General features: G+C 45.7%; 1 protein-coding gene across 1 annotated transcript; it reads left to right on the top strand.

The window, feature by feature from the left end:
- Positions 1-1,796: 1,796 nt before the first annotated feature.
- Positions 1,797-23,759, top strand: RS1 (retinoschisin 1). Its single transcript, XM_032389647.1, has 6 exons — positions 1,797-1,848; positions 10,368-10,393; positions 11,540-11,645; positions 18,969-19,110; positions 21,343-21,538; positions 23,607-23,759. The coding sequence occupies exons 1-6, from the start codon at positions 1,797-1,799 to the stop codon at positions 23,757-23,759; spliced, it is 675 nt and encodes a 224-aa protein (XP_032245538.1).
- Positions 23,760-26,457: the final 2,698 nt, after the last annotated feature.

The following is a 26,457-nucleotide window of genomic DNA, read 5'->3' as shown; positions in this document are numbered from 1 at the left end:
CCGGGGCCAAGGCGGCCTGGGAAAATCCGGAGTTCCTAGGAAGCAAGACCACCTGGCCCCAAAGCCTCCAACTGAAATATGGCAATGAAAAAGCGCTTTGACTGCAGTTGAATTATTACAGGTTTATTATTATTATTATTATTATTATTAAAGGGTTAATTTTTCATTAAACTCTAAAATGCAGAGCAGGGGTAAAATAGTCCTTTACTTTTTAATACAGCAGTAGGGTTTGTTGAATAGACCTTCCTCTGTGTAATGACGAATCTGTACACGGTACAGAGTAAATGTCGGGCTTGTAGACACCCAATAAATACTGACTAAATGACTAAGTGTTTCTCTAGCTCCTTTTTGTTCCTCCTTATAGTTCATTACACTTTCGGGGGGGGGGTCATTATTATCTTTTTAGATTGGCCTTTTTCATCTTTGACAAGAGGAATGAAGGGAAGGTGTCTGGGACCCTGGGGGCTGCGGTGGAATCGTGGTGGCCCAAAACCAAAAAGGGAGGGGGAAACTCGGTATTTTTCTCTGCATTTTTCCACATTCTTTGGCTCATACAATGTGTACGTTTGCATCCTTTTCTAAATCAAGAGTATAACACACGTTTGTCCCTATTATCACAATCGTTTCATTAACTTGTTTTATTTTTTATCATCTTAACCATGTTTAAGTGCACAATTCAGTAATGCTAAATATATTCACATTGTTGTGAAAAAGATCTCCAGAACTTTTTCATCTTGCAAAACTGAAACTCTGTACTCATTAAACAACTCCCCTTTTCACCCATCAACTTTATTATTAATGGCTGTATAATAATAATAACTAATTATGTCTAGCACTGTTTTTAAGTATATATGTAATCGCCCCACTTGAACCTCAAACTGACTCTATGAAGTAGGCATTATTATCATCATATAGATGAGAAAGTTGAGGCACAGAGACCTCAAGTAACTTGCCGAAGGTCACATGACAAGTGGTTGAGCTGAGATTTGCACCCAGTCTGGCACGGGAATCAGTGCTCTTAACTCTACCTGCTACATTGAACCCCCTGACCTTGGCCGTGTAGATTGTTTCCTGTTTTTTGTTATTATAAATAACAAAGCAAGGTACGTCTTTGTGTGTAACCATCTCCCCCTCCCAAACTGGGTATTTTCCTGAGTGAATAGGTATGAACATGATGCCAAGTTGCTTTCCAAGAAGAAAATCCATGTCCCTTTCATAGAATTTGACAATGTTAGTGCTGATTTGGCAGGAAATTGCTCAAGGTCACCCCCGAGAAGACGATGGCAAAGAAAGGATTAAGACCTGGGTCTTCTGATTGTAGTTTCTCTTGCCCTCCACTATTTCTCTTAGATTTAAAGATACCATAGGGGCGCCTGGGGTGGTTCAGTCGGTTGAGCAACCAACTCTCGGTTCCCGCTCAGGTCATGATCTCGGGTTGTGGGATCGAGCCCCACGTCTGGCTCCCTGCTCAGTGGAGAGTCCGCTTGGGATTCTCTCTCCCCCTGCTAGCTCACTCTCTCTCTCAAAATAAATAAATGCATCTTAAAAAATAAATAAATAAAGATAGAGTAAAACCAGTATCTTCCTTTGCTAAACCAACCTCAGTTGACATTAGACTCCTCTCTGAGACTTGCTTGTTGAGGCAGGATGTGGGTTAACTTCCTAGGGCTCAGCCAAAGCCCTAAGAACTAAATGGAATAAGATGCTTAATGAGACCAGTGCTCAAGTTAAGCCCCTGCTCCTGGGGAAGCTCTGCACTTGGATAAGGTAGAGCTGCAGCCAGGGACAAGCGGAGCATGCCACGCAAGATAGAAGGCTTCTTGTTTTTACTGCTCTTCGGCTATGAAGGTATGTGCTGTGCAACCATTAGCATTTATCAAATACTTAATAGTACAATTGAATTAGTAATTTTGCTGATTAATAGAAATGCGACCTGAATAATTAAAATATCATTAACTAGCAAGGCGTGTTAATTGGTCAAGATGCATTGTTAATGAACAACAGTTGTCTTTATGTGGATGTGGTTCTCTCGGTTTCACCACGGGCTTTCTGGTTCTCTGAGGAGCCTTCTAAAGTTCCAAGGACGCTTGAAATGGGACAGGGAGAAGGAAGGGCCTCAGAAATTGTAGAAAATAACTATAAATTGCAACAATTAACAACAAAGTGTGGTGTAGCCTTGAAAATTTTTAGGAGTCAAAGTTAGAGTGCCTGTAGAATTTAATCTTCCAAACTAGGACACTACTGAGAGCGGAAGAGGATGCTATTAATAATTCTGCTGGGACAACAGGTGTAAACCAGGGCTGTCCCGGGCAAATCCAGACGTGAGGTCACTCTAGTTTAAATATGGATTAACATAACATGCCGACTACCACTGAACTCTAATAGAAAGCATAATCCAACGGAGAGTCAGGAAGCTCCAAAGACTCTATACACTCAATCGTTTTTAAATTTCTCAATATGGCCCTGGCAGGAGTAATATGCTTAAATAAGGAGAAATTAAAAGCAAATCTCTAAGATATCATCCAATTCAACTTTTAAATTCTCTCTCAACCTTTGAAATAATAGTCCTTCATGCCTCTCTCAACTCTCAAGGACCTGTTAGCTCAGAATTCCTTTTTAGATTCATTCTGAACATTAGAAATTGGTTGAATGTCTTCTTCGAGGTGACTGTGGATTTATGCGTGTCACAGGAAATAAATAAGAAGGGCGGGAAGGAGGAGGCCTCTCCACTCTGCAAATGACCTGGTGGACAGACGGGACGCAACTCACACAAGTGGAGTCAGAATTCCTGGTTTAAATCACGCTCCTCTCTGCCCTCCCGTTAGACGTTATTGGTAGAGTATGTGCTTCCATGATTCCCCCAATCGCATGCCTTTTGGTATTTCGTCACCGTTCTCAGTATTTGGAAAGATCTGTATGAATATAATCCCAAGGTCATTTTGCAAACCCAAATACGTTTCTTAAGTAGGGATCATTGAGACCAATTGTCTGTTTTCGTTTTTGTTTTTTTTCCGCTTTGCAATGAAGAGTCAGCGACTTGTCTCAGTAACTCTCAATACTTGAAGGTGCTCCGGGTGTTTTGTTGTTTTTCCTTTACTCCTTGCGCTTTCCTCAGCAAGAAAATCTAAACAGAACCTTTCAAAGCTTAGATTCCCATATTTCCGGTTCTCTGATACCCATAGGCCTCACCCTCCGATTTCTCTTCTGTGTGATCGGCATTGAGATTCATCCAGCCATCCATCCATCCACTCATCTTTTTGTCGGTTCGTTAAAAACCCACCCCTGAATTGCTGCTATGGGCCAAACACTGTGTAAGAATTTGACACGCAGGGCAGATCTTTATTACTTTCACAGTGCTGAGTCTAACACCTGTGCTCTGTGACCCCCCAAATAGGAAAAAGCCCTATAAAAGTTTACCAACCCCTTTTTAAATTAGACCTGCCCATTCAGGAGATACCTGTAATAAAAGACACGCTGTCAGGAGGCCCGGAGCACAGCATTCTTTCCTGTTCTATCTCTTACCAATCTGTGTGCATGGCTGAGGGGCTCCAGAAATTTCCATGAAGAGCAGAAAATACCATCTGGCTGGGTGGACTGCAATGTGGTCCCCGGGGTGGTCCAGGGACCATTTTATGGTCAGTGTGGCTTAGCGACCTATGTGTGCTCTACCCTGAGCTGGAGGGATGCTCAAAAGGCAGAGAAAAAAATACAGGAATATAGGATGCGGTTGCTGCACTTCCTCAGCTTCCCATCCAGAGAGAGAATCAAGGCCAAAGCACAGGGGAAAAATGTTTTCTGTTGCACAACTGGGAACCGGAAGACAAAGGTTCTTTGTCTAGTGTACTCTACACTGTTTCTGTTTCACGGTGGCAGCAGCTCCTTGTTACAGTGAACTGAGATAAATGGATTGACTCCACCACCTGTGCGTTGGGTGAAGATTCATTTGGGAACCGAGACACTGTCATCGTAAAGCACTACCTACATCTGATAACGGAGGCAGGCTTCTATTTATCTTACATTGTACATCTTGGGTTCAATGCAAATGATGATTTTTAAAAATTCACCTTATTAAAATAAAGAGATCCATTACTTGGTCATGTTTATATATATATATATATATATATATATATTTTTTTTTTTTTTATAAAAGCAAGCCTCATCTTACAGGTGTGTCTCCTTTGCAGGTGACAGCAGAGTTTTTTTTTAAGCAGCTTATTGAGATGTAATTTACATAGCATTACATTCCCCCATTTAAAATGTGCGATTCAATGGTGTTTAGTGTATTTATAGATTTGTGGCGCACACAATCCAATTTTAGAACATTTTCGTCACCCCCCCCCTTCCCCAAAGAAACCGGTAGACATTAAGCCCGTTTCCCCCTCTCCCCAGCCCCTGGCAAACGCCGATCTACTTCCTGTCTCTGTAGATTTGTCTGTTCCAGACATTACATTTAAGTGGAATCATGCAACATATGGTCTTTTATCTTTCACTTAGCATATGTTTTTGCGATTCATCTGTGTTGAAGCATGTACAGATAACAGATTTACCCAGGAATATGCCGGTAGCCACAAATAGCAACATTTTCACACCAGGACAATTTCCTTCTTTCTTCTTCTTCGAGAGGGACATTATTGCAGTCTGCTGCTTTCTTCCTGTGTCTTACTCTTGGTTCTCAAGTAGATGAGAAGCTAGTTACTGACAGCTTTTGCCATTCATAATTTTATGCTTTTCTCCTCAGCTTCATCTGTTTCCATGGGAAGGAAAGCTCTGGACTTAGTGACATCCATCAAAAAGACTCAAAGAGTCTTTCCTATGTGTGTCTAATGCCCACTTTTCCTCTTGAGCTTGCAAGGTACATTTTGAGAGACAGCAAGCCTTGAATTTTCTTGCTGTGGTAACAAGGGTTTCCCCACGGAGCGGCCCTTTGGGCGAAAGGGCAGAAGGCAGGATGAGCCCATGTTGCATGAATCTAAGATTGGTGAGTGGGACACATCCCAGACGCTCGAGCGGACACCCGTAACATGGGGAGAAATCTCAAACACAATCCCAGGAGGGAGAAAAATATGCAACCACACAATCAAAATCTTTTCCTCTTTTTCCTTTCAAGGCTGACCTGTTTTCTGTCGCTCATTCCAGCAATGTTATTTTCTGGTATTATAAGATGTTGTAGTCAAGCACGCTTTTGCTTTTTGCTCACCGGCTTTTTGGTGAGGAAATCATTTCGGGGACTCTCCAGCCATGTTGCTGCTCCCTTGGTGACAGATTTTCCTGAAAAATACTTGTTGTTCCTTCTCTCTCTGCTCATTTCCATAAGGATCTGGTGCCTCAGATCCCCAGGCTGCCTATAGACGAACGCTTTCTGGGGAGGGGAGCCTGGGAAGGAGAAAACATCACAAGTCTGCCCAACATCTGAGTGAACTCGGGAAGTGGCTCTGAAAGCAGGCCTTCCTCTTAGGACTCTTCCTCCCCACGGGGACACAGTGGCAGAACCGCACACACACACACACGCACACGCACACACGCGCCCCACCTCCCTTTCCTTTCCGCCTTCTGCTTTGTTTCTGCAGAACGCAGCACCCCCAGGGCCCGCCTGTGACCCTGGGGAAAGGGAAAGGCCCCGAAGGCCACAGCAATCAGGGGTCTCGCTGGATCTCTGGGTTTGCTTAGTTGCAGCTGCAAAAACCCTCCTCAGCGACAGGCACAGGCTCTGAGCCAAACTGATTTGGTTTTTAAGGCCACACTGTCAGTGACCCACACGCCTCCCCTCTGACCGCCCCCCCCCCCCGCCCCACTTTGCCCCTTCACCTCCTAAAACTCTTTTACTCATCGGCTCCAGCCCCAGAGTCTCCTCGCTCTGTCTAGGGCACACCAAGTACCCACCCAGGAGCCACCCACCTTAGGGTCCTTACACTTGCTCTTCCCTCTGCCCAGAGTGCTTTGCTCACAGGTCTCCCTCCTCTTTCAGGTCTTTGCTCCAATATCACCTTCTCACTGCAAGATATTTTATTCATTCATTCATTAGCCCTCAACACCCCCAGCCTAGACTATATACATCCTATGATGTACATCCTATTTTGTTTTGTTTTTATTTTTGTTTTTTAAGATTTTATTTATTTATCTGACACAGAGAGAGAGAGTACAAACAGGCGGAGTGGGGAGAGGGAGAAGCAGGCTCCCACTGAGCAGGGAGCCCGATGCGGAGCTCGATCCCAGGACCCTGGGATCATGAACTGAGCCGAAGGCAGACGCTTAATCAACTGAGTCACCCAGGCGCCTCCCTTCTCCTATTTTGTTAACTGCTATATCCCCAGCACCCAAAGCCGGGCCTGGAATATAGTAGATACTCAACGACTATTACTTAAAGAATAAATGCTTTGGGACCAGTCAATTTCAGGCATGTTTTTTATATCAATTTCTCTAAGTGTACAAGTGCTTAGATAAACCTGTGCCCAAGAGAGAGGCAGGACACAAGCCAGAGCAAGTGGTGAGTTGTACACGGGGGCGGGGGGACAGAAGAAGTCCCCTGCACAGGGAAGGGGGTAGGCAGGCAGAAAAGTTGGAAGATGAGAGCCTTTAAAGCCATGAAACCAGACAGACATGTCTGGAGGCATGAAACAGCCTGGCACACGCGATGAATTGCAGCTAGTAGAGCGTGCAAAAGATACATTTGGGGAAGCAGGCAGAAGATAGATCATGGCGGCCCCTTGAAAGACACATTATTATCACACCCATTTTAGGGATGAGGAAATGGAGAGATGTGGCCATATAACTAATAAGTGAGAGAGATGGAACCTGGAGCCTTGCAATGAGGACCCAGCAAAGGTTTTGCAGCAAGAAAGTGACACAATCAGGTGTGCATTCCATTCCATCGGCAGCATGAAGGGTGGATGAGGCAAGTTCTCCCTTCAGCAGGGAGAGTATGGGAGCAGGAAGACTGGGGGCCTAACACAGGAAGTGACGGGGGGGTGCGTCGAGAGGAAAAAGGCCCCTGCTTGACACTGGATATGGGGGTTTAGGGAAAAAAGGTGACTAAGACAAGCCCCAAGTCTCTAGATGGGGTGCTAAATGGATGGTGAAGCCATTCAGTAAGATAAGAAATAAAGGAGAAGAACAATTTGAGGAAGGATGCAATGAGTTCTATTTTTAAAAAACTTTCTATTGAAGTATAACATACATACTAGTACTTCAGTACAACATACATACAGAAAAGTACAGGTAAGTGTATAGCTCAGTGAATTTTCACTACTGAACACACCCACATAACCAGCACTCCAATCAAGTAACAGAATATCACCAGCCCCCCAGATAGCCTCCCCGGCCGCTCCCTGCTCCAGATGTGACCAGGACCCTAGTGTCTAATGGCATAGATTACTTTTGCCTGCTTCTGTACATTTCGAATGGATTCATACGGTGTGTCCACTCTAGCATCTGACCTTCCACTCAGCATTGTTTGTGAGATGCGGCCGTATTGTGGCATGGAGTTGCAGGTCATCCATTTTCATTGCAGTTTAGTGTTCCGCTAGTGGGAATTTGCCACCTGTACCCATTCTACTCCTTTTTTTTTTTTTTTTTTAGAGAGGGAGAGAGAGAAAAGGGGCATGTGGAAGGGGCAGAGGGAGAGGAAGAGAGAGAATCTTAAGCAGGCTCCACGCCCAGCACGGAGCCCGATGCGGGGCTCAGTCTCACGACACAGAGATCACCACCTGAGCCAAAATCAAGAGTCTGACACTTAACCAACTGAGCCACAGGTGCCCCTACCCATTCTACCCTTGACGGGCATATGAGTATTTCCAGTTTGGGGTTAATACAAATACTGCTGCTGAGGGTAATCTAGCACATGTTTTTGTCAGTTGGAGAACATATGTATGCATTTCTGGTGGGTAGCTACTTCGGAGTAGAATTCCTGGTTCATAGGGCACATATATGTTCCACCTTAGTGTAAGCTGCCAAATAGTTTTTCAGAGAAGTTAGACTGACTTACATCCCCACCAGCAACATAGGAGAGTTCAGTTTGCTCCATGACTGTGTCGGGACTTGGTTGGGTCCAATTTCGGAGAGTAAGAGACATCTATGGGGAGATACCTGGTAAACCACTCAAAGCAAGAGTTGGAATTTGGGGCTTAGGAAGCTTTATGAGGTGGGTGGAAGAAGCAGAGCTATCAAAGGAGCCTGAGAGGATATTGAGAGTGATGGGAGAATCAGGTGAACAGTGGGATGGAAGCTAAAGGAAGATGGGAGGGACTGAGAGCATGTTGGAGCATGAAGACATAAGGTCAGTGTTGGGAAGAGTCCATTGGATGTGAAAATGAGAAGTCAGTAACTTCTTTTGCCAGCACAGGACTTGGCCTCCAAGATGGCACTCCTAACCTTCGTCGAGACCTGAGAGGATCAATTCTGCCCTTAACAGGTAGACCAGGGAATCTCCGGAATGAATAACCCGTGAACAAGGGCTCAGGGGAGACAGAAGTGTGGTGACTACAGGTGAGGGGTAGCCCTGAAGTGCTCTGACTAAAGGATACGCTCCCCCGGACTCCCGCAGCAGCCTCTGCATAACCTGGCCTGATACTCACCACATGCATCCTCCAGCGGCCTGTCTTCTCCTGGGTCCTCCAGCCCCTTGCGGGCAAAGAGCGAGCCTTCCATTTCAGAAAGCCCAGGCCCTGATGTGGTGCCAGGCTCACATTGGACATTAAAAAGTGGTTTGCAGAATAGGTAAATATGTAGTATTTAAATGAAGGCACAATTTGAAAAAGATAGCTTTTATAATTGTGACACAAAAGATGAGACCATTCCTTCACTCTCTAAAACAACCTGAAAGGTTTTTTTCGTGGGCATCATATTCAACTTTTAGATAGGAAAAATGGTTAAGGAGGGACTTTTATTTCCTATTGCCTACTCTCAAGTTTTGTTCAAGATTTTTATAATAGGTATGTGTTGCTTTTATAATCGGAAAAGAAAGGAAGGTTTCCGTTTGGTTGAAAATGGGAAATGGAGCTCTGGTGCTTTAAACTAGCAAGGACTGTCTAATGGAACCTTCTGCTATTAATAAAATGTTCTGTACCTGGGCACTACATCAGCCCCTAGCCACATGTGGCCAGGAAGCACTTGAAATGTGGCTGGTGTGATTGAGGAATTGAAAAAAAAAAAAGACTGATGAATCACTGACCTCTACTTCTGAAACCAACAATATGTTGTATGTTAATTAATTGAATTTAAATAAAAACTGTTAAAAAAATAAATTGTGCATTCATTCTCTTTATTCATACTTCTATAAAGATAGTTCAGATGTTAGTTTTGTTTTTTTTAATATTTTATTTTATTTATTTATTTTTATTTTTTATTTTTTTTAAAGATTTTATTTATTTATTTGACAGAGAGAGACACAGTGAGAGAGGGAACACAAGCAGGGGGAGTGGGAGAGGGAGAAGCAGGCTTCCCGCCAAGCAAGGAGCCTGATGTGGGGCTCGATCCCAGGACCCTGGGATCATGACCTGAGCCAAAGGCAGACGCTTAGCGACCGAGCCACCCAGATGCCCCTCAGATGTTAGTTTTATGTTAAATTTTGCACACTTAGTTTTCCCACATTAATTATACAGTATTTGTACTTTGTACTTTGTGGTTTGATATTTCCTGTACATCATAAACAAACCTTAAAAAGATTTTTTGAACAATGTGGTAATCCTAAATAAACTAAGTGTGTCACTGGGGGTAGGAGGAGAGGGCTAGGAATCAGCTTCTGAATAGCACATTTGGCAGACACTAGGGATGTTGATGATGATGATGATGATGATGAAGGGTTAATAAGTAAAGGGAAAAGCTAGCACTGTTAATGTCAAATGTAACAATGTAAATGTAAATTGTAAGCATTGTTTAGGTAGTAGGTTCTCAAATATGTTTTAAAAAATACACATAGAAAAAAAGACTGGAAAGATTTATATGAAAATGTTAACAGTGTTGCCTTTGGTGATAAGAAATACAGGTGCATATTTTCCCCTCTTTGCTACATTAATGTATTTTCCAAAATTCTATAAAGAACAAAAATAATACGAACATCTGGCTGGCTCAATAAGTAGAGGATGTGACTCTTCTTGGGGTCGTGAGTTGGAGCCACACTTTGGGGGGAGAGTTCAATTTAAAATAATAATAATTATTATCCTTGTCTGTTTAATTTTACTGTCCCTAGTTTCTCAGCATCTGTGGATGTTATTCCTGGCAGATATTTACTTAGTTTGACTTCTTCCAGAAGGGGCTTTGTTGACTTTTATGTGACTATTTTTATTTCACTTTTCCATGGAATGAATAATTTTGTTGAATTTCTCTTTCTTTTTTTAACTTGATTTTTTTTCCTCTCTTGTCCTTTTGCTTAGCCATACTGGGATTATCGTCTACTGAGGTATGTTACAGTAAGAAAGCTGTTTTTGAAGATTTTCCTAGCTCAAAATAATGTGTAGGATTATCACTTTTTAAAAAAAGGTATTTTTTAAAGATATTTTATTCTGGTGGCGGCAATGGCACATTTTCTCCGGGCAAGTTCAAGACTGGTGTTTTAATGAGAGAATGTAAGGAAACCGGGTCTTAATATAGGTGATGTAATCTTGAATCCATTACCTTTTTTTTTTTAAGATTTTATTTATTTGACAGAGAGTGCCAGAGCATAAGTAGGCAGAAAGGCAGGCAGAGGGAGAAAGAGAAGCAAGCTCCCCACTGAGCAGGGAGCCCAACTCGGGGCTCCATCCCAGGACCCTGGGATCAGGACCTGAGCCAAAAGCAGACGCTTAACAGACTGAGCCACCCAGGTGTCCCTCCATTACCTTTTAAAACTGGATCCCTAAAAGGGACTTCCAGGGGAAGTGAGGAGCCTGACCTTGGACTGGGGCTGCCCCAGCCCCTGAAGATAACTACAATGGGGCAAACAGTGCTCCCTGCCTGGATGTGTCTGTTCACCCACAGTGGTGGACGTTTATTAATCTGGACTCAAAGATGAGTGGCAAGTATGTGTGTTAAGGCTGAAATAATAATCTAGGGTTTTTGTTTTTTGTTGTTTTTTTTTTAAGATTTTTATTTATTTATTTGACAGAAAGAGAGAGAGAGAGGGAACACAAGCGGGGGAGTGGGGGAGGGAGAAGCAGGCTTTCCGCAGAGCAGGGAGCCTGATCTGGGGCTCGATCCCAGGACCCCGGGACCATGACCTGAGCCGAAGGCAGACGCTTAACGACTGAGCCACCCAGGCGCCCCTGTTTTTTGTTTTTTAAGATTTTATTTATTTATTTGACAGAGAGAGAGAGAGAGAGAGAGAGCACAAGCAGGGGGGAGGGGCAGAGGGAGAGGGAGAAGCAGACTCCCCGCAGAGCAGAGAGCCCGATGCGGGACTTGATCCCAGGACCCCAGGATCATGACCTGAGCTGAAGGCAGACGCTCAACCGACTGAAACACCCAGGCGCCCATGAGCAAGGTTTTTGAACACAAACTTTTCCCAGGGGCTCTGGCCAGACTTGCCTTTGACTGTGACTGACCCTCCTGCCCCTCTGGCTTCCCGCAGGATGAGGGTGAGGACCCCTGGTACCAGAAAGCCTGCAAATGTGATTGCCAAGGAGGTGCTAATGCCCTCTGGTCTGCTGGCGCCACCTCCTTAGACTGCATACCAGGTGAGTGTCCCCTCTCCTTAGGGCACCGATCCTTGGGGTGTCCTTAGGAACACCGTTTCCCCTCTTCCCCTCAACCTGGCTGAATTAACACCCCCTCCCCGCCCCCGAACACACAGTTGGCCTCTGAGCTTTAAATCCCACAACGGGCACTGTGCCAACATACCACCCTGGTGTCGTTCGGAACAGCTTCTTGCGTCTCCCCTCGGCCTACGGAGACGGTGAGCCGGAACCTATTTGCAATGGAACAGACTCATGGAATTTATGAAAAGAAATCGATGGTAGGAGGTGGGGCATTTTGAGAGAAGCACAGGCTTTTGAGCCAGAAAGACCAGAGGTGGACCCCTGGCTGCCTCCTTTCTTAACCCTGGGACTCGCACTTTGGTCTTTCTCTGTCCGACGGAGGTGGCTGTGCTGTGCCCGAGGGTTTGTGCTCACCAGACCGCCGTGCGCTCCCCCGCATCCCAGCCCCCCGGAGGCAGGCGCCGCATGAGCTGTTCCAGTCGAAGTGAGCAGCGTCTCTTCCCAAAGGAGCATCTCAGGGCTGGTCCTCGACTCTCTGGCTCTCCCTTCCCTGCTTGAGAAAGTGGCTTCTCCTTCAGTGTGGGTCCCAGGAGATTAAATGGAGCAGAAACCCCTGCCAACCTATAAGGGACAAGTCACCTGAGCGAAAACCGTTTGTTGTGTGAAGCCTCTGAAATGTCCAAGGCAATTTGTTCTGCAGCGTAACATAGGCCTTCCTGGCTGCTCTGAATGTCTTCCTGTAGGGTTCGTGCCAGCGGACTTGGTCTGTAAAGGGGCAGATGCTAAATATTTATGACTTCGCAGGTCAAAGGGGCTCAGCTCCTCGGTCCTGCCGCTGCAGGGCGAAAGCAGCCATAGACGGGACCCACGGCCATAGAGCACGGCTGTGTGCCAATAAAACTTTATTTACAAAAACAGGTGGCGAGCCACAGTTGACCCAAGGGCCACAGTTTGCTGACCCCTGCTCTAAGGAGTTGTTATGAGGACTCAGTGGGAGGAGGCATGAAAGGCGTCTCGCGTTGTACCCGGCAAACTGTCGCTCAATAAAGGTCAGCTCCCTCTGTTGGGGCTCCTGAGAGCTCGCAGGCGGCGGCCCGGGGCTCGGGGGCCCAGCAAGTACTCGCGGCGCTCAGTCCTCTCCAGGGCTCAGAGCCTCTCTGCTTGAGACGGTCTTCGTCACCCCTCTCCGGGGCTATGATGGTGCCGTGCCAAGTCACTCACTTCACATAATCGCCTAGTAACAGCTCCGCTAGACACACTGTGTGCGCACATGTGTGAGCTTCTCTTATTTCATTAAATTTGCATTAAAATAGCAAATTGCGGGGGAGGCAGGGGAGTCTACAATGGCCTTTACTGGCTCCGTTTTCCTGTTTACTAAAGGGGTAGGAGTGGTCTGTGAGCTAAGTCTGTTGGCGAGCCGCAGAGGGGTCCCGGCGGTGAGGAAAGCACTAAGTGCCGTCGAGTCTGGGGGGCTTCTACCGGACTCCCACCCACTGTGTGCCCCGGCGGGAGCTCCTGCAACCGCTCTGTACTGGGGTGCCCTGCCCAGTCAATATGGAAGCACCCTCCTTAATAACCCATTTCAAATTCAGTTCCACCCTTTGTCATCATGGGCCGATTATATGCTAGGCGCCGACAGGAAGATGAAAATGAAGGCATTAGCTCCAGCCCGAAGGAGTTGCCCATGCGGTGGCAATAAATGTTCTCTTCAGCAGAGACCTGAAGACCGGCTGGAACTCCACTCGAAGTTCTTTCTGCCAGCAACTTAAAAAGAGATTATTTCTGCAGATGGGCTTCATTGACCCAATCAACTGTGAGGCTGAGGAGGGCTGTGTGTTTGAGGAATGTGAAGTCGACCCGGGTCCCCCAAGCTCTCTCCCCACACACCTGCCAGGAACTTGAAGTTCTGAAATCAGAAATTCTTTTAGCTTAAGCATTCCCCTCTCCCCACCATTTTTTTTGGTTGGTTTTTGCTTTTGTTTTATTTTTTAATAGCGCAGATATTTCCAGGAAGGAGAAAATGCAACCTAAGTGTGAAAGAGTTGGTTTGCTGGTGTTAATGGGTTTTTCCACGAAAGAGATGATTCAGGGCAGTAGGACTAGCCACAATGTTCCAGAAGTCACTTGCCCATCAGTGCCTCAGATCCTCAGTGGAATGTTAAGAATGTTGCTTGGTTGCTCTGGACCCTGAGATTCCGCGCTTCCACCAGAGCCCGCCTTAGGAGGGAAGAAGAGCCTAGAAAGTACAGAAGGACAGGAGGGAGCGTCACTCGGAGCTGCCAGGAGGTGCTCCCAGGGGCACACTGGCTGTTATTGTCCAGTGTCCCCACCCACGAAGAAGAAGGTGACTGACTTCGGCTTAACGTTATGAAAATTACTAAAATTACTAAAGGGTCCGTCTTCCGCAGTCGAGCTAAGATTACCTTGGCACTCCGAGGGGGAAACAGTGTAAGCAAGTATCAAAATATAAGAAATCCAATGATTCGTTACTGCTTTCCTTTTATTCTAGATCTTATATTCCTATATTATTTTCGAGTTTCTACTCTATTCTATAAACATTATTCTAGATTCTACTACATGGCCATATCGGTTCAAGTCTCATACACATGCATATTAATATTCACCTCTCTCTTGTCAAGAACGTCCCTCAGCTCTCCTTGTGCTTCTCTAGGTTAACGTTCTTTAGAAGCCTGTCTGGCCTTCATGCCTACCAGCCGAGAAATCAGCTACTGAATGAGAACGGCTAGTATGTTAAGTATAGTCTGGATTAGCAGCACATTATGACTATGCCTTTATCCATGGAATGAGCAAAGCATCACTCGCTCAGAAGACGTAGGTTTTTCCTTAAAATGAATGTTAGAAACATTCTTTTTCTCCTTAAGATGAGGGTAAAAACAGGCTTTATAGCTACACTAACTTCCATCGGGCAGAAAACGTGCGAAGGCCATATTCCGTGTAAATCTGATGGCGAGCCCCTTAATTCCTCCAGCAATGTTATTTGTGTCGCTTAATCCTAGTTTATGCTCAAGTGACAGTTTCTTTTTGCTCAGGGCGGTGGGTGTTCCCTGGGCTGGGCAACCTCTGTCTCCGCCCTGAGCTTTCTGCTTCCTGTTTCTGCTGTTTTCTCTGCTTACTCCTAGCGGCCCCCCAAGATGGGTGATAATCTTTGTTGATCCCTTCATTCAGCATCCAATCAATAACTATCGAATGCCTAGCACGTGCAGGCGTTCTGCTCAGCTCAGAGGCTAGAATGGTGAGCCAGACAGACCAGGGAGCTGGCAATTAAATTATCACAAGGACAGGGAATAAGTAACAGGAACAGGGTGCCTGGGGAGGCAGCAGCTGGGGTCCCTTACCCAGCTCAGGGCAGGAAGGGGAAGAGGGCTGAGATCTTAAGCATGAGTAGAGTTGGCCAGGTGAAAGAGGAGGAGAGGGGACAGGAGTGTCACAGGCAGAGGGAGCAGCCTCATTGGAAGGCCTCCAGGCGTGTATGAGGACCAAAAGGGAGCTCAGCCGGGACCACGGAAGGAGGAGGAGAGGAGAAAGGGGGGAAAGGAGGAGTCAGGAAAAATAACATAACTTGACTGCAGTTTACTCCACAGCACACAGCATGAGAAATATCACATTTCCTATTTTTCCAAGTTTAAATAACTCCAGCTTGAGGCCTCCTTTGTCATGGCCTGTGAGGAGTCTAAAGACAGGCTTGTTAAAGGTCCTTCCTCTCTCCTTGGACTACATGAAGCCCCCATGGGCTCGCAAGGGCTGCTTGGGGGCAGGGCTTAGGCTCAGGCTAGGCGGCAGACTCTCTGCCTGGCCCACAACCCCACCTGAAGGTGGACACCTTGGTGGTGGCTCTTCTCCCTCTGAACCAAGCTCAGCTCAGTCCCAGGGACCTGCCCGGGTTTCCTGAGGGGGTCTCCCTGACCCTATCCGTGGTCCAGCCCTCTCAAAGGAAGCATGTCCCCACTGAGCTCAGGCCCCTCCATGAGCACCCCCCTTTCCCCCACAAAGGCCAAAGTCCAGAATCTCCAGTCACCTCCTCTAGCACCATCAGCTAATTTCTGTTGAGGCCTAGACCTTCCAAATTCATAAATCTGAGAGATGCTATGCTGTCAACAGCCTTTTCCTCTCCTGAATCTCACACACACGAACACACGCACACACAAACACGAGCGTGGGGCTTATTCTTCCTGGCGCAAGAAGAGCAGACCTTTAGAAACATGAAGCTGGACTCCTTCTTGGGGAGATGTACCGGGGATGATGGGGGCAGGACAGAGTGCGGTAGAGGGAAGTTACATTTCCTCCCCGGGTGAGTCTTCACCAGAAAGACAAACGTGAAAAACTCAAGAAGACATCAATATATTCCCACAACTTCACCCTATTACACCAATATATATATATATATATATATATATATCTTTTTTTCTATTACACCAATATAATCCGTTGCTCTTGGCCAGGCACTACAGTCTCTACAAACATTATTTCATGTAAGCCCAGGGACATTATGGAGGCAGATACTGTTGTGCCCATTTCACAGATGAGGAGATTGAGATCCAGAGAGGTTAAACAGCTTGCTTGAGCTCACACAGAGTGGGATCCAATCCCAGCTCACATTGACTCTAAGCAGGCATTCTTGACCTTGGCTGCTCATTACAATCCCTTGCAGCTTTACCCCTAGCCAGGTCCTACCCCAGACCAATGACATCGGCATCTCTGCAGGGTGACCTGAACATTAGCACTTCCGTAACTCCCCAGGTGATGCCCAGGCAGAGACCTGTCAGACAGTCTCTGCTTTGTGCCCTAGGCCACACCACCGGCTTTCTGGGTGGACAGCTGGGTAGCTAGAGGCACCAATGCCGGAGACAGGAGCACCGGACAGGGGCAGGCTTGGGGCTTGGATGCTGAAGGGCTCGGTTTTGGATGGGTGGGTGTGAGGGGTTTTGGGGTCACCCAGATGGAACCGTTCACCTGGAAAATGGACAATGGTTAGCTAAGGCTTGGGGCCTGAGAGTCTGGCATTGACTCCCAGATGGCAACTGAGGCCATGGGGACGGCAAGATCATCACTTTCCTGGAGAGTGTGGGCAGAGCCCATGCCTAGATCTCACCGGCCTCCGAGGCCATTGCCGCTGGCTAGGTCTCCGTAGGTTCCCAGCCCACTCTTAACTATTAGATGGGCTAATTGGAAAGAAATGGCAAAAGAGTTGTGAGGGGAAAACAGAGAAAGAGCAAAATGCCAAGAATAAAGCAATCAGGAACGGGCTGATGGCTTTTCCTTCCCCTCTGCTCCAGCCCTCCAAGCTGGCGGCCCCGGAGCAGGAAAGGGGAGGTTCAGGATGGAGGGGCCTTAAAGACATCCACAGTTAGAATTTAAGTGACAACCTTGGGCCCCACTGAAACACAGCTTTCTGGTGCTGCGACCTTGTCCCTCCTTTTGGGGGGCACGGGCTTGTCTTCCAGGTCAGAGGGGAATTGAGGAGGGGGAGGAGGCCCCAAGGCCACAGGCAGTAGGTCACTGAATCTGCCAACCAACAAAGGCCTTCCCTGACAGGTCAAGGTTTCCAAAGTGCGCTTTGAAAGTGTGCTTGTTAAAAATAAGGCTGCTCCAGGGGTGGAATACTGGAAACTGCATCCTTAGCAAGCCCTCCTGATGATTTGACCACACGAGGCCTGATCGAGCGGCCCATAAAGCACTCCTGTCCTCACTCCCAGGAATTCCCATTCTTTTAATAGGTTCCTGAAGCCTTGGGTACTAGATAAACTACCAGTACATTCCCCTCACCTCCAGCCCCACTGAGCTGCAGCTACTGGTGGGGGTTGGACACTTCCCTTTGGTGCACTGGGCAAAAAGGTGGTGAAGCCTCCCTGCTCAGAGGCCTGAAGCTGTCTTTCTGTCTTCAGCCCTCTGAGGACAGGGCATGACTACTGTGCGGGCATTCTGGTCTCAGGATGGATCGCATTCAAGCTTTCGCGTGCTTCATTCTGTCTTACTGACTTTTGAAAATCATGCTCCAGAAAGACCTCAGCACTCATCTTACTGTTGGGAGGCGATGATGCCCCAGGAAATACGTTCAGCTCTTCAAACTGAACTCAAATTTACACATGGAAAAAAAAATAACTTACTTGACATTTATCGTTCACAATCAGAAAACTGGAAGAATGTCTTTGTATAAGTTTATCATTTGTTTTCTATAGAAGTTTAGCTAGAACCTGCGTTTGATTAGAAAAGATCCCCCCTAAGTAGTGGCTTATGAAATTACTTTTGTTTTGACTCATGTAGTAAGGATATCAGGGCTGAGGTCTCTGCAGTTCTTTTGGCCTTACCCTCATTGTGCAAGATGGCTGCCTCTGTGCTAGCCGTCAGGTTTTCCTTCTAGGCCACAGGAAGAAAGGGCGAGCAAAAACTGATCAGAAATCCCCAGCAGACATCATCTTATATCTCACTGGTCACAAATTGTATCATGTGGTCACTTCTAACCACAGAAGAGACTGGGAAAGATTGGGGTTTTTTTAGCTGGTTACATTGCTGCCCAACAAAATTAGGGCTCTTTCGTCAAAAAGAAGGGGAGAATGGATGCTGGGCAAAAGTTTTTGACCAGGTAACCCAACACTAAATGCGAGAAGAAATACATGACAAGCAGCAAACGGTTAACATCTAAGAACTAGCTTTGGCTATTCGTATTTGGAAAAAAAAGCTCCTTTCAACTGCACCTCATTTAATAGTCAGGCACATTTCACCCCCCGCCCTTTTTTTCCCATTAAACTAGTGAGAAAACTGCAATTTACAAGTGAGAAATCAGTCTCAATATATAATTGCCTTTCTTGCCTCTCACCATTGTTTTGTTTCTATCATTAGCATCCTATGCTGCCCGGGGATAAGTAGGGACCCTGATGTCATCATGCAGGATGGCTAAAACTGTGTTCATGCAGAAAATAAAGAGTATGGCATTTAAGTATGATATTTCTCTGTGAACCTCTTGGTTTTTTAAATGTCTAGGTTTGTGGAGGAGGAGAAGTATTTCTCAGCCCCCCCACCTCAGGTTGCCATAGAGCCCCTTTTGTCTGCTTTTATGAATGTTGTGAGTCTCTATGGAAATCCTTTTACTTCATCTTCACTCTCTTCTCATAAGAGCAGTGAGTAGGTTGAAGATCCATCGTGAACTGCGCTGCCAAGCAAAACATTCTCCACCTTCCAAAGTGCAAATGAGATGGTTTGATTTGTCATTTTAGTCATGTCGTGTTTGTTGAGTGTTGCGATGTGATACGAGTGTTTTAATATATGTTGCCTTTTCTTTTCCAGAATGCCCATATCATAAGCCCCTGGGGTTTGAGTCAGGAGAGGTTACACCGGACCAGATCACCTGCTCCAACCTGGAGCAGTATGTGGGCTGGTATTCCTCATGGACAGCTAACAAGGCCCGGCTCAACAGTCAAGGCTTTGGGTAAGCAGGGCAGATGACTCAGGCAATTTTTTTCATGTGATTTGAAAAATGCACGTCTCTGTAATAAACAAATGGCAGAATGCATTTATTTATTTATTCAACAAATATTCATTGAGTGCCTTCCATGTGCTGAGGACTGTGGACAAGGTGGATGAGGTCCCAGCCTTCTAGAAGCACACAGTTTAGGGGGCCAGAGGGACTCTGAGCACATAATCACACAACTGATCATTTAGTGTGTTAAATGCTCTGCAGGAGACAAAGAAGAAAGACCTCATTCATTTGAAGTACCAGGGAAGACTTTCTAAGGAAAAGATATTTAACCTGAGACTTGCAGTTGTCCAGGTGAGGGGGTCGGGGAGGCACAGAATACAGCAGGTGCAAAGGCCCTTAGTTGGGAGGCTCCCTGAAGGGCATGCATGGGATGGTAAAGAAGGTCAGCAAAGTTAGGACACAAGGGAGATAAGGCTAGAGAGGCAGGCAGAAGTCAGATCATGAAGTCATGTTAAGGATTATGGTCCTTATTTTGGGCATAATGAGTTCCTTGAATGTGCATTAGTTAGAATACAAGTTTGTGCTGCTGTAACAAAGAGCCCCAAAGCATGGGGATAGAGGTTTATTTCTTGGTCATCTAAAAGTTTCATTAGGCAGTGTAGGGTTGGTATGATGGCTAATGGTATCAGGGTTCCAGACTCTTTCTACCTTGTTCTGTCATTCTTCACATGAAGCTTCCATCTTGGGGCACAAAATGGCTGCCCTTGCTTCCACTATCACATCTACATTCTAGTCAGTGGGGAGAAAAGAAGAGCAGGGTGCACGCACTTTTAAGGATACAAGCATAATCATATTGGCTACTTTGCCCACATCCCATTAATCAGAATTTGGTCAGAACGTCCCACCTAGCTGCAAAGGAGACTGGGAAATATGAACTCTGCTGGGTGACCATTTGCCCAGATAAAACTTGGTGGTATTCTATGACTAAAGGAAAATGGCAAGAGGATATTGGGAGACAATTAGAAGACTCTACCAGAGAAAGATTTGAAGTTGGGGAGTATTACAGTCCGACTTGTGTTTTAAGAAAAATCTGGCTCCTGTGGGGGAGAACTGTTTAGTGGGGGGGGGGGGGGGGGGAACCCAGGGAGACCAGTGAAGAGAGGTAAAGTAGCAATCATCCAGGCAAGAACTGAGGATGATATGGGCTAGAGCAGTGCCAGTGAAATGGAGAAAAGTAAATGAATTTGAAAAAATTTGAGATGGACTCAATAGATGGATTGGATGTTTGAGGTGACAGAGAGGAAGGGGCCAAGGATCTCTCTCAGATCACTGGCATGAACACCCAGGAGGATGGAGGTAGCATTCCAAGAGATGGATACTGGAAGGAGCAGTTGGGGTGGAGATAATTAGGAGTTCATTCTTGGACAGGTTTCATTTGGGATGCTGTAAGGCATCTAGAAGTTGTCTAGACAGCAACTGATTCTCAGATTTTGGAATTGAGAAAAGGTCTGGGATGGAAGTTAAAAATTCAAGAGCCACCCAAGGAGCAAGTCTGGAGTTAGACGAGAAGGCAGCCAAGGACTGAGTCCCAAGAAGCTAATTAATATGCAAAAAATAAATAAAAACCTCAAAGGGGAAATTACAGGTTTCCACAATTCAGGAGGGATATAGCTAAAAAACAAACCAGTTCCTTCAATGGTTAGTTTGCTTTACAATTGTCAAAAGCTCTTCAGAGCCTCTTGGCTCAGTGTTCTGCACATGGGAGATACTCTCTGAAAGCCATGAATGACAGCACCTGAAGGAGATGCAGATACGTATAAAGGGAGTGAAATTAGGGTAAGACTCATGGAGAAAGAGACACCAGGAGAGACTAATGAAAACGGAAGGGGGCTGGCGGGTGTAATAACCATGCATTTTCATGTTTTGAAGAAAGACCTGTTCAACCACACCTCAAAGGTGATTTCAGCTACACGCAGAGGTACTTCTTTGACCAATCAGTTGAATCTGGCCATTGTTCTTTGCGCAGTGGAGATGCAGGGAGAAAGACAATGATACAAGTGTAACAGAGGCTGGATACTCCTTGAAGACAGGCCTTTTGGTGCTTACCAGATCGCAGCTCAGACTGCCCGAGCATTGCAGAGGTTCTTCAGGCGCTGGTAACCCCTCAGAGGGCAGTGCCGCTCAGCTCTTTGGAGGTGCTCATGGGGAAAGGCTCCTGGTGATTTGCTGTGTCCCTGGCAGGTGTGCCTGGCTCTCCAAGTACCAGGACAGCAGCCAGTGGCTACAGATAGATCTGAAGGAGGTCAAGGTGATTTCAGGGATCCTCACCCAGGGGCGCTGCGACATCGATGAGTGGATGACCAAGTACAGCGTGCAGTACAGGACGGATGAGAACCTGAACTGGATTTACTATAAGGACCAGACAGGAAACAACCGGGTAAGTCTGGCTTACCCCAAACTACCTTCAGCTCACACTCTCTGGGGCTTCCTTCCTGCTTCCACCCTGTCAGACCACTGACTCCATGGCAAGGGAAGTCATCTGTGATCTTCCCCACAACATGGTCTACTCTCAGACGACAAGGCAGGTGTCTTTTCTTGCTGAATCTTGGGTGCCTAGCAGTTTGTTTGTGAATGAGCACCACTGTTGTGTACAGAAGAAATCTTTGTCTGAATTCACCTATCAGTTTATAGTTGCTTGAATAATCAAAACTGGCCATTTGGACTATTCCAAACTCACTGGGCCATTGAACACTTTGCTACATGGGTCTGACTTGACCTGTTATTGATGTGGCTAGGCCCTTGTCCATTTATGTAGATATGGCCTCTCCTTACTACTGAGACTGACTTCTAGGAAGATTTGGACAATCCAGCAAGTTAGCCACTGAGCTATGTAAATGATTAAAATGACTCCAGCAGTGCAAACACAGAGGAACTTAAGCCTTTGCACAACTATATATCCTACTAACCTCTAAAGGCCAAGCCCCAAGTCTTGTTCACCATAGACCGAACACAGTAGGCTCGTAATTAAGTATATATACATAATCATTATTTTATATGATTATTTTATATATATATATATAAAATGTATATTTGCAATGAATTAAAAACTCACTAGCTGTTTGGAAATGTTAACTGTCCTTTTGCCTGAGAGTAAGGACTTCTGAGGCTAATTTGGACATTTAATCAGATTAAGTAGACACGTGTGGCTGGAAATCAGAAGGCTTTGTACTCTCTGATGACAAGTTGTACAGCAAGACATTCATGGGTTGAGATTTCAAGGAGTTTGATTGAGTACAATAAGAAAAACCATCTTGATACTTACACATTTTATTTCATTTTTGCTCTTGTTAGTTGGCTTTTCAAAAAGAAATGAGAATTCTTTTTCTAGTCCTGTCTGCATTTCTGAAGGCCTTGACAGTTTTTTGCAAAAAGGCACTCTACTCAGGCCCTTGTGCAATCTGGAGGGGCCTGTCCCATCCTCCCTCTGCAGCTGTCCTGACTTGAATAGGCTCAAGGGCAAAAAGCTGAGAGAAAGGGATGTGGGCTGTTGCTACTGGGAAGAGGGGCAAGATCATGGCATCTGAGGTCCTTCTTGTTTTGTAGATGGATGAGGCCAATGTAGCAGCCAGATTTTTTTTAGGAGATAGTCCCAGAAAGAAATGAAATGTTCCAGTGTCATTGCGACTCTAGAAAGACTGCAAAGAATGATTTCTTTGGAAATGTAGCCAAACAGCCATGGCATCATGCTATGTTGCATCCCCCCAAAACACGAAGCAAGCCCTTCTTCTCTCTACTTTGGGTACTGCATTCCCCCTGTCAGAATCTTGTTTTGATGTCTCTTTCTTTTCTAAAAGCAGTTTTCCAAGTCTATTTGCCATTTGTATCGATGTAGAGATACACACTTAAGCTTTGGCTCACAACTTCAGGGCCAGCATACTCGAGCTTTACTCAAGCCCCACTTTGGATACCTTTGGAATAGAGGGACATTCCTCTTTGTAAGTGTGATGTGGTCCTTTTCAAAATTTGTCAAAAGGCAAAGGATTAAAACACAAAATTGGTGATAAGGATCAAGAGGCATTTTCTATCAGTGCCATCCAATAGAACATTCTGTGATGATGGAAATGTTAATATCTGCACTGTCCAATATGGAAGCCACTAATTACACATAGCTATGGGGCACTTGAACCACAACTAGTGTGACTGAGGAAGGAAACTGTTACCTAATTTTAATTCGCTTAAATTTAAAGAGCCACATGTGGCTAATGCTTCCATACTGGATGGTGCAGTTCTAGATGTCCCCACAGAGTGACTCGGAGATGCCTAGAGCACACAGGTGCTGACTAACATGCAAGTTCAGATTTGGGGGGGGGGCACGTGCAATTCTCTGAGCCTTAACCAGTTGCTGAGATTTCTCAAACTTAAAAGTTGAGGCCAGCTTCGGATAAGAGTTGTTCTTCCTTTACCGTCCTCTGATGTGATCGCGATAAGATTTCCTCTCTCTTTAGGTCTTCTATGGAAACTCAGACCGAACCTCCACAGTCCAGAACCTCCTGCGGCCCCCCATCATTTCCCGCTTCATCCGGCTGATCCCGCTGGGCTGGCACGTCCGTATTGCCATCCGGATGGAGCTGCTGGAGTGCGTCAGCAAGTGTGCCTGAGGCCTCCCTCAGCTCAGCACCTGCCGTGGGGGGGGGGGGGTGAGGGCTCAGAGCAGCCTGTAGGGGAACCCTGACTCGAACAGGGTGACAAACACAGCTGTATTTTACAAGCTGTTTTCAGTGCAGAGCTGGGCAGAAAGAATTTCTTTTTCTAAAAAATATAGTTTCCAATTGCAAAGAAAAAGAAAAATGAACTTATTCCCCACTGCAGGCCAAAGAAAATAAGAACAAAGAAAATGTCCCTAAAACCAGTTTTCATACAAAAGCCTAAGTAGCAGGGGTAATTTGCTGCTCTTGGTTTTTGTTTTTGTTTTGTTTTTGGTCTGACAGTGTGAAAGATGTGGTCCCAGGGAACACAAAGGAGCCCTGATAATTTAAAAACTCTTTTGCTTTACCACACTGAAAACAGGAACATAGTTTCATAAAACTTTGATTTGAATGCAAATGGAGAGCAAGCTTGCAGTTTCTCCTTCAAGTTTTCAGTGGATCATGGCCTTTTAGGACTTCAGAGTATTGGGTGTGCAGAGGGCAAGGTTTTGGGTGACTGGTTGGCCGAGACGAGTACAACTGTTGGGAGCCTGTGTCCTGGTCTCCTGGGAGGTGGACACAACCCATCACCCCAGGTAAAAGGGCCTCCTCTGCTCTGAGCTTTCACCCCCAGCACGCAAGGATTGGGGTGGGAGTGGGGGGTGGTTCCAGAGCTCTCATTACATACAGTTCCATTCTAGCAAAGTTTTCATCTGTGGCCGCTACTTGGGTGAACACATGGGACAGGCTGCACATCTAAGTAGCAAAGTTTGTCTATCTTTAGGAAATCCAAATGACCAGAGCACACCAGAATTTCCCCTTATCTAGGGCTACCATTTTTCAACAAGCTTAACATTTTAAAAACAGTAGGCCCAGGAGCTATCACTGGCTACCCAGGGAGGCCCATTAGCTAACTGCATGCTTTGCAGGAAGTGGTCAGACCCTACGTCCTAAGAAGGGCAATGTGGCTACGTCTCTTGTGACCCAACTGTTTACCCTCTCCCCCTTGCCTTGCAACACACAAGCATGCCTGCTCCTGAGGCTGAAACGGCCTTGGGAAGGACCGGGCCAGGAATGGGCCTGCGGAATGCATTAAGCAGGGACCTTTCAGGGACAACAGCCTAAGTCTCCTCTGTCGTTTATAGCTCGGCCTGAGTTTTCAGGCCCTTCCCTGGGAGAGGCTGAAAACACGGGGGGTGGAAAGGAGAGGTATATGAAAGTAGGCGCTGAGGGGGGTGACAGCAGAGGATGAGGGCCCTCTGTCAAGACTGGGGAATCCAAGACTGTCCTGGCCTTGACACTGCCGAACCTCTACTAGCGGCTCATTTTCCTAAGTTACTTTCTATTTCAAATGCCAAGCCAACTGAATGGACTCCCACTCACGCAATACTGGACATCACATTCACCTTCTCTGTGAGCAGGAAGCCTCCTAAAAGCCCCAAATCTCCTCCCTGGTGTTTTGGGCTTAGAACAGCTTTATATTCAACCCACCATCCTTCTAATCCCCATGCTGTATACTTGAAGCTGGAAAAAAGCTTTCCTTGCTCAGTATTCTCTCAGATACAAACATATCAAATTCAAGGTGGAGGGGAAAAAAAAAAAAATCCTTCTCTGGCCTTAGGAAAACTTGAATAAATCCATTTAGAGCAGACGCCGGATCGGAGCCCCTTACTGGAAAGCTGAATGAACTTTTATCATGACATGGATTGTCAGAGAAAATGGCGGTAGCTAAGAGCTCAGGTCCTCTACAACACAGGAGGGGAGTACAGTTAAGGGGAAAGAAGAAAAGAATGAAACGGTGTGAGGCAGCGATAAAGGTTCTCCAAGTAGTTGTTCATGTTGGAAATTTTTGTTTTGTAAAGGTTTAATGAGATAGTCATATACCATACAAATTTCACCCATTTCAAGTGTACTATGAATGACTTTTAGTATACTCAAGAGTGACCATTATCACAATTTTAGAAAAATTCATCACCCTACAAAGAAACCCTGCACCCATTAGCCATCGTCCCCCCCCCGCCCCAACCAACTCACCCACCTAGCCCTAGGCAACCACTGATCCACTTTCTGTTTCTGTAGATTTGCCTATTCTTGACATTTCATGTAAATGGAATCATACAATTGTGGTCTTTTCTGTCTGGCTTCTTTTGCTTAGCATAGTGTTTTTCCAAGGTTCATTCATGTTGTAGCATGTACTTAATTCCTTTTTACAGCTGAGTATCATTCCATTTATATGCATAGATCACATTGTATTTATCCATTCATCTGTTGATGGACATCTGGGTTGTTTCCATGTTTTTGGCTATTATGAATAATGCTGCTATAAACAACTGTGTACAAGTTTTTGTTTGGAGGTGTTTTTATTTATCTTGGGTATATACCTTGGAGTATAACTGTTGGGTTACATGGCAACTCTATGTTTAACCTTTTGAGGAACTGTCAATTTTCCAAAGTGGCCACACTGTTATGTGTTCCCACCAGCAATATATGAGAGTTCCAGGTTCTCCACATTTGTTATTACCTTTCTGATTAGAGCCATCCTGGTGTGTATGAAGTAGTATCACACTGGTTTTGATCTGCATTTCCCTATGACTAATGAGGCTAAGTATCTTTTTACGTGTTCACTGCCCTTTCGTACAACTCTTTGGAGAAATGTCTATTCAGATCCTTT

Source organism: Phoca vitulina, unplaced genomic scaffold (genome assembly GCF_004348235.1).
Source record: "Phoca vitulina isolate PV1807 unplaced genomic scaffold, GSC_HSeal_1.0 scaffold55, whole genome shotgun sequence".
Classification (NCBI taxonomy): Eukaryota; Metazoa; Chordata; class Mammalia; order Carnivora; family Phocidae; genus Phoca; species Phoca vitulina.
The sequence above is the reverse complement of the archived record's forward strand: the minus strand, read 5'-3'. Positions and strand labels throughout refer to the sequence as shown.

Excerpts from the sequence above, each read along its gene's own strand:
- RS1 (XM_032389647.1), top strand. The coding sequence starts at position 1,797 with ATGCCACGCAAGATAGAAGGCTTCTTGTTTTTACTGCTCTTCGGCTAT. Across the intron at positions 10,394-11,539 it reads TGGGATTATCGTCTACTGAG|GATGAGGGTGAGGACCCCTG; the intron begins GTATGTTACAGT and ends GGCTTCCCGCAG. Across the intron at positions 11,646-18,968 it reads CTCCTTAGACTGCATACCAG|AATGCCCATATCATAAGCCC; the intron begins GTGAGTGTCCCC and ends TTTCTTTTCCAG.